This window comes from Nicotiana tabacum, chromosome 16 (assembly GCF_000715075.1).
Source record: "Nicotiana tabacum cultivar K326 chromosome 16, ASM71507v2, whole genome shotgun sequence".
NCBI classification, from domain to species: domain Eukaryota; kingdom Viridiplantae; phylum Streptophyta; class Magnoliopsida; order Solanales; family Solanaceae; genus Nicotiana; species Nicotiana tabacum.
In genome coordinates, this window is record NC_134095.1 from 116631034 (window position 1) to 116639728 (window position 8695).

The 8695-nt window shown below is 41.7% G+C and overlaps 1 protein-coding gene across 1 annotated transcript; it reads right to left on the bottom strand.

The window, feature by feature from the left end:
- Window positions 1-7871: 7871 nt before the first annotated feature.
- On the bottom strand, window positions 7872-8438 carry LOC142170367 (uncharacterized). The gene has a single exon (XM_075232264.1). It carries the CDS (start codon window positions 8436-8438, stop codon window positions 7872-7874), a length of 567 nt encoding a protein of 188 aa, XP_075088365.1.
- Between the last annotated feature and the right edge of the window lie 257 nt (window positions 8439-8695).

Consider the following 8695-nt stretch of genomic DNA (forward strand, 5'->3'; position numbering starts at 1 on the left):
TCATTTACTCCCTCTGTTCCAGTTTATGTGAACCTATTTCCTTTTTGGTCCGTTCCAAAAAAGAATGAACCCTTTCTAAATTTGGTAATAATTTAGCTTAAAGTTACAACTTTACCCTTAATGAGAAGCTTTTATAACCACACAAATACTCTGGGCCCCATTTGAACTTGTTTAGGACCACAAATTCCAAAAGTCTTCATTTTTACTTAAACTCTGTGCCCAGTCAAACAGGTTCACATAAGTTGGAACGGAGGGAGTAGAACTTAAAACATCAATAAAGTATGGTTTACTTAGAGCATAAATAGCATCTACATCGCATAATATAGGCTACTATCAACACCACATGGGACCGTTGTCTTTGATTTCAACTATCTTTTGTCTTCGGCTCCACGTGTCACATCCTCATGCGATCATTTAATATAAACATATTTTTTTCGGTACAGATAGTCCCCCTTCTTTTCGGTGACATAATTTTGTGTCACTGGGAAGTTGGTAGAAACATCCTCTTTGGCGGTAAATTCACTGACCCCCTCTGAAAAGTTTTTGACGGTTGATTAGACGTACATATCTCTGTATTTAATGCCCCAAACACGTGTCATCCCGTGATTTAGCATCACTTTTGCCGGTTATCGAGGTAATTATGGCCACGAGTTTAGCCGCCTATACCTTTACTTATATGTATCAGCCTCCTTTATTTACATTTCATAATACTCTAAATTCTCTCAAACTTCTTTACTCAACTCATACTTTGTTTTTAGCCTTTCTTTTGCTTTCTTCTTGAGAGAAAACCCTTCTTCTGATAAAAAATGGCCTCTTCTTCTAGAACCCTAGTTCTTCAAAGAACAAAGGCAAAGCTGATGATGCTGCTCCCCCTACGTTAAGTACCATCATCCCAAAGAATTTGATCACTACCAAAGATATTGAAGAGAAATATCCTTCTACTCACCCTCGTACATGGGCTATTAGCGCATATCCTTCTTCTATCCATCCTTCTAGTATCCCTACTGTGAAGGAAGACTGCCACTGTCAAGATTTGAATATTATCGCTCCCGACCTGGCGGAGCAGATAACTTTACCCAAGAAGGGTTGTACATATTTTTACACGTATCCCTTCACTTTGGGAGCTATTTCTTTGAGTGGAGAGCTTGAATCCGTCATTGTAGAGGTCTGCCTCCGCTATCAGGTGTGCTTGGAATAGGTAAGTCCTTCCGTGTGGAGGACAATCGCTTGTCTTTGGTGCCTGTGCCAGGAAACGGAAGAAGAGCTATCTCTAGCTCAAGTGATGAACCTCTATTCTCCCAAAATCTTCTGCGAGGGAATGATAAATTTCAGCAAACGTGACCACCATGTACTGTTATCCAGCATGGATGATGACAACGATCGTGGATGGATGGAATGGTTTGTTTAAGTCACCACTAGTGATGTCATCCCGACCACGGCTCCTTCTTTTCCGGAATTATAGAACCGCACTCGTAAGTCTACCGTTTGTTTCTTCTTCTTATAAAGATCACTCCATATCATTATTGACCCTTCTTCTTTTACCTATTTCAGCAACTCAGTGGGTTCCACCTAGGGTTGAGGGCTTGGACGAAGGGGTATAGAAAATTTTGGACGTTACTATGCCCGAAACCCGCACGTGGAAAGAACTGTCCCTAAAATATAGGTGGAAGGCAAAAAATTATGGTAGCTCAAACTCATCTTGTTTTTACCTTTTCACATAAGGAAATCATTTGAGTCTTCTCTCGTGTTGAATTCTGGTCTACCACAGGGCTTAGTTGTTGTCCCCGAGGAAGATGTTTTGGCTAATCCTGTTGATGCGGCGAGGCTGTTGCATGAGGCTTTTACACAAATAGGTGTCTCCGAGCCTGCTTCTGGTGCAAGTGCTTCTTCTCGGAGTCCTTGATAGGAGAATAAGCAACCAAAAGGAAGATGTGCCTTCGTGGCCGGGGGAAAGAATAATAGGGAAAAGAATGCCGCTCCCCAGTCGTCTCTGAAAGTTGTGGTGACGAGCCCCCTACTCCGGCTGACCATAGACACCTTGATGATTGACGATGATGGGGAAGCCAACGAGGAGGGGGATTCTCTACGTAGAAGATGGCGATCTTCCTTAACTCAATAGACTGCTCAATCTATTGAGTTAGTTACACAAACTGAGGACGATGCCTCGGTGCTCTCGGGGGAGTTTGAGATGGTGAAAAATGCCAACTCCCATTTTCGGATCCCATTCGCTGCATCCAGAACTGTGAGGCTGAGTACCGGGTCCCTGCCATCTTTGGTTGACAAGCAACCAGCACACAGCACTGCGCTTGCCGCAACCACTTCTCATCCTTCAACGCCATCAACTTCATCTCCTTCTTCACGAACTCTTCCACCAACAACTACTACATCATCTCCAACGGCCGCATCTGTCCGAGAAGAGAATGTTCCTCTCCCCCAGTCCCCAGCTCATGGGAACTTATGGCAAAATTATGCTGCCCCTTTAAAATTACTCTCTAGATTTCTACCAGATGCAATCTGCTATCCCGACCGGTGGAACTTGCTAACTATCTAAAGCCTATGTCTTCCTAAAAAGATTGGGAAAAGATACAAGCTCTCTCGGGAGAGTGTTTGTTGAACAATGATAATGCACAATGCCGCAGCGGTATATTCTTCATTCCTTTCGTTATCTTTTCTATCTTTGATTTAGTAGTATTTTGATTTTGCCTTTTTTGTTTCGCAGACAAATTTCCTTGCTTCCGAGGGCCTCCAAAGGATTATTTGAGATTATTAGGAACTTACCTCTGAGTGGGATCAACTTTTGGCCGAGCAGGACCAAACTACTACTCGTTTCTCAGAACTAGAAGACAAAGTTGTTGGGGCTATTGTGTTGGAGGCTCATTTGCAACAAGGCAAGCAAGAAGTAGAGACCCTTATCCAAGAAATTGCCTTGCTGAGGGTTCAATTTTAAGAGGCTAGGACCAGATGGGCTGAAGTCCATAGTGTCATTCTTGCTGCATCCGATCGCGAAGCTGCCTCCACTGAAAGATTAACTAATTTGAAGGCATCCTTGAACTCCAAAATTGAAGAGCTTGTTGTTGCCGGGATGAAATATGTGCAATTGGAGGAGAAATATAATAGGACCAATGAGAATAATTGATTGTTTAGCTCTACTGCCCGTGATCTCGATGTTCGCCTCCGGTCCATTAGATCCGCACGGGAAAATCTTTCTGTCGAGGTTGACCAACTTAAAGAAGAACTCAAGTGTCGAGTGGCTTCCCTCGTTATTGAAAAAACATATGTTATGTATATCACGAGGAGAATAACCTTGGAAGAGGCTAAAGCGAGTGTAATTGACTTTGATGCCAAAATCGCTAAAGTCTGAGAGCTAGAGTCAACTGCTAAAAGGGGTCATCTGGCAAGGCCTGATGCTTCCGATTCTTCTGGTTCCGGTTCCAAATTCTCAAGAACTGAAGAGTAACCGGAAGGAGACGATGCTGAAGGTCAAAATGATGAAGACCAAGACATTGAGTCGGCGGTGGATCTACCCACTTCTCCTAGGGCCGCGGATGCTTCTCTTCCTCCATGTTCTGAAGATGCAGCATCCTAGCTTTTCATTTCATTTCCCAATTTTGGTACCTGTGTCATTTGGCACATTCATTGTAAATGCAAAACACCTTTTGATCAAGTATTGCGTGAGTTTTCCCTTCTGCTTACTTTCATTTAAATATTTATGCAAGTTTAATTTTTGCATCCTTTTCCGTTTAAGTATTTTACACAAGTTTTACTGTTTGTGTCTCATTATGCAAGGCTTTGGGTATGTTCTCCCCCGAAAGCATTTGGATTTCGGGAATAGGTTCTACCTAAATCAACTCTTTATCGTGGGGGTTTTCATAAGAGAGAGCCCTCTTATGTTTACGGTGCTCTTAAAAAGGACGTCTCTTATTCATTACGGCACTAATATTTGAAGTACTTATTTAACTTTCAAAGGACAAAATCAATTCATCATTCAGACAAGAAACAAGATAAAAATAAAAGGACTTTACTTTATTCCTTTCATTATTAAAGAGTAAATAAGCATATGTTGTGCTAAAGAGAAATTGTCATTTCTTGTGGCTAACTTGTACAACTTGTTTCTACGGGGCTGGTCGCGCAGTCCCTAGTCCCGATGATATAACTATGCTTCCGGGTTTCACATTCCGGTAAAAGCGATAGTCCTTGTCATCGTATCCTCATATCATTCTCCCCTAGTGTTCGAATACGAAAAATGAAAATTGGAACACTGGAAGTTTAACACCTTCGAGGATTCCACTAATGAATTGCTATATAATCTTCAGTTTGATAACAAACTTCACTTCCCCTTAGCAATTTATGCTATCATGCCAAAGACTATCTAACAATCCCTTATGGCTTGCACTTGTGAACAGTCGGGTAACCTTTGTTTTATAGCAAACTAAACTTCTCGGTGGGAACTTTTCTACCGAGCAAAAGATTATCTAAACGCTCCAGAGTGGTTCTTCGCTAGTGTGCCTTGTTATTAAAAGGTCGTAGTGCTTCTATTGAAACTTCCTTCGTAGTATGCTTTTTGTTGCTTCCTCATTAAACACCTTGCCAGGAAAACCCAATTAGGACAAAAACTGCACAAAAGGAAAAAGAGTGCAGTACATACTTTCAGTACATGTGATGTTCATCGGCAATAGTATCTCTTAAGGTGTGCCACATTCCAGTTTCTTGGCAAATTTTCACAATCTTGATTCTCCAACTCATATGACCCTTTCCCCATGATAGCTGAAACCCGGTAGGGGTCTTCCCATGTTGGACCTACCTTCCCTACATTAAGTACCTGGGTGTTTTGAGTTACTTTCCTTAAAACCAAGTCTCCCATTTTTAAATGATGGAGGTTGGCTCTTCGATTGTAATATCTTTCTATTATTTGCTTTTGAGTTGCCATCCTTATATGCGCCAAGTCCTTGTGCTCATCGAGCATCTCCAAATTGACCATTATTGCTTCATTGTTTATTTCGTTATTTGTCTGGAAGTATCTCAAGGTAGGATCCCCTACTTCCAACGGGATCAAGGCCTCTACTCCGTATACCAGGGGGAAATAAGTCTATCTTGTTCTCGATTTGGTCATTGTTCGATACACCCATAGTATTCTAGGCAGTTCCTCGGGCCATTTGCCTTTAGCTGCTTCTAATTTCTTTTCGAGATTTTGCATAGCTACTTTGTTCGTTGATTCCCCTTGACCATTTTCGCTAGGATGATAGGACGAAGATGTGATCTTTTTAATTTTCAAGACTTCAAGGAACTTTATGACCTTTGCGCCTATAAATTGTGGCCCGTTGTCGCAGGCTATCTCTTTTGGTATCCTAAATCTGCAAATTATGTTCTCCCCCAAGAAATCTACGACTTCATGTTCGCTGACCTTTTAATAAGGACCTACTTCAACCCAGTTAGAAATATAGTCAGTTAAAATCAAAAAGAATCTTACCTTACCAGGGGCCGATGGTAGTGGTCCGACAATATCCATTCCCCACTTCATGAATGGCCATGGAGACAAAACTGAGTGTAATGGTTTTGTTGGTTGATGTACTAACAATTTGTAGCGTTGACACTTATTACATTTTTGAACAAAAGCATTGGCATCGTGTCCCATTTTGGGCCAATAGTAACCTGTCCTTACCAATTTTAGTACTAAGGAGTCTGTGCCCGAATGATTTCCATAGATCTCTTCGTGGACTTCTCATATAACATAATTAGCTTTGAAGGCTCCCAATCATCAGGCCAGCGGACCTTGGAAAGATTTTCTGTACAATTGGCCTCCTTTGAAACTATACCGTGATGCTTTAGTGCACAGTGCTCGGGATGCCTTAGGATCTCTAGGAAACTTTCCATGCTCAAGGTTATCAATGATCTCATTCCTCTAGTCCTAGACAAAATTCGTCACATTTACCTCGTAATAATTATCTGCGTCCAGAACTAAGTACATAAGATGTACGATCGTATCGGAGTCCGATCCATTCATTTCCATCGATGATCCAAGGTTAGCTAATGCATCTGCTTATGCATTTTCTTCCCTCGAGATATGCGTAATTTACCACTCCCAAAACCGAGCAAGCAGAGCCTGAACCTTCTCTACGTATTGTTGCATGCGCTCCTCTTTAGTTTCAAAGATCTAGTAGACCTAATGTACCATCAGCTGGGAGTCGCATTTGATTTGTATGACCTCAGAATCTAGTCCCTGGGCCAATTTGAGTCCTGCAATCAAAGCTTCATACTTTGTTTCATTGTTAGTCAGAGGAATTGTCCTTATGGCACTGTTACTGCTTCTTTGGTAGACAGAGGTAATAGTCCCAGACTGAAATTGGCCACAAAGTTGGCCAAAAATTGTGACTTAATCGATGTCTAAGGTTTATATTATATGTCAAATCCACTCATTCGATAGGGGAAAGGTGGTCACCATAGCTATCAGGTGATATTAGAAATAAGGCCTTAGCTTTCGAGCAGCGACCACACAGGCTAAGGCAAACTTCTCCAAATGTGGGTAGCGAGTTTCAGCTCCCAATTAAATTCTACTAACATAATAAATTGGATATTGCATACCTTCGTCCTCGCGGACTAAAATGGCACTTACTGTTACCTCCGAGACCGCTAAGTAGACTAATAGTTTTTCGCCTTCCTCTGGCTTTGACTCTAATGGAGGACTTGAGAAGTACCTTTTCAAATCTCTCACAGCCTGTTGACATTCCAGGGTCCATTCGAAGTTGTTCTTCTTTTTGAGTAATGAAAAGAAATGATGGCATTTCTCTAAAGATCGGGAAATGAACCTGCTCAAAGCGGCCAATCTCCCCATGAGCCTTTGAACCTCTTTTACGCTTGATAGCTGGTCTGGGATACCTTTGATGACTTTGATTTTATTGAGGTTAACCTCAATCCCCCTTTGTGATACCATAAATCCCAGGAACTTAATAGAGTTGACCCCGTACTCACACTTCTCGGGGTTAAGATTCATGTTATGCTTCCTAAGAATGTCAAACGTTTCTTGCAAGTGGTTAAGATGATCACTTACATTCAAATACCTAACAAGCATATCGTCTATATAGACTTCCATGGTGTTCCCTATTTTTTTTCAAACATTTTGTTTACGAGCTATTGGTAAGTGGCTTCAGCATTCTTTAACCCGAACGACATCACATTATAGTAATATATGCCAAAGTTCGTTGTGAACGAAGTTTTTTCTTGATCCTCTGGGTTCATCTTAATTTGGATGTACCTGGAGTAAGCATCGAGGAAACTTATTAACTAATGCCCGACCATCACATCGATTATTTGATCAATGTTTGTCAATGGGAACGAGTCCTGTAGGCACGCCTTGTTCAAGTCTTTATTGTCTATGCACATACAAAATTTATTATTTTTCTTTGGAACTACTACTACTACGTTATGTAGCCAATCTGGATACTTTACCTCTCAGATTGAATCAATATCTAGTAGGCGAGTTACCTCTTCTTTGACAAATTTGTTTCTGGCCTCGGCAATAGGATGCTTTTTTTGTCTTACCGGAGGATGTTGGGATCCAAACTTAACTTGTTTATGGACACTTCCGGCGGGATACCTGTCATATCCTCATGTGACCATGCAAAACAATCGACGTTAAATATAAGAAATTCAATAAATCCAGACCATATTTTGGGGTATAGTCCTATTCCTAAGTAGAATTTCCTTTCCAGGAACTTCTTGAATAATGCGACCTGCTCTAGCTCTTCCGTTGTGGATTGTGTTGCGTTCGTCTCTTCTGGTACCTGGAAATACCTTGGCACTTGATAAGATTCCGGCGCCTCTTCCCTCTGGTTGACCTCTCTTTGCTTGGGAGCGGGTGCCGGTTCCTGCAATTGTTATGACATATGCTCTTTCCCTTTGTTATTGGAGACCAAAATTGCATTCATCTCCCTTGCCACCGGTTGGTCACCTCTTATTTGTTTGATTCCCTTGGGAGTTAGGAATTTCAGCAACTGGTGATATGTTGATGGCACAACTTTCATCTCATGCAACCATGGTCTTCCCAAGATAATGTTGTAGCCCATATCACCATCCACCACCTCAAAAAGGGCCGTCTTCATCACCCCTTCGGCATTCGCGGGTATCAGGATATCGAAGTCGGTGAGGATTTTTGTGGCCAGAATGATGCTTCTGGTAAGTTTGGATTTCTCCAATACCCTCCATTTTATCATATTGGTCGAACTCCATGGATCCACCAGAACACGCTTCATTTTAAAATCTAATACATTTAAAGAAATTATGAATGCGTCATTGTGCAGTAGCAACAATCCATCTGCATTTTCCTTCGTGAAGGTGATGTCGTCTTCAGCGACTTCCTGGAGTCTCTTGCTATGGGTTACTAATATCTTTGTCTTTTTCGCCAAAAAGGTAACCCCTTTAATCTCGTTCCCTCCAAAAATCATGTTGATCGTCATGCGGTGGAGATCTTCTCTTGCTTTTGAGGGCTCCGCATTGTCACGATTGTGACTGTAATTATTTTTAGCCCGGTCCTTAAGAATTCCCTGAGATGGCCACTTTTCAGCATTGTCGCAACCTCTTTGCACAGATGCTGGAAATCCCTAGTCCGGTGACAGTTTATCCCGTGCTATTCGCACCATAAATTAGGATCCCTCTAGCTAGGATCTGATCTCATTGGCTTCAGGAACCATTCTTCTTTAAT

Bases quoted from the DNA above. Each gene is read 5' to 3' on its own strand.
- LOC142170367 (XM_075232264.1), bottom strand. From the start codon at position 8,438: ATGATTTTTGGAGGGAACGAGATTAAAGGGGTTACCTTTTTGGCGAAA.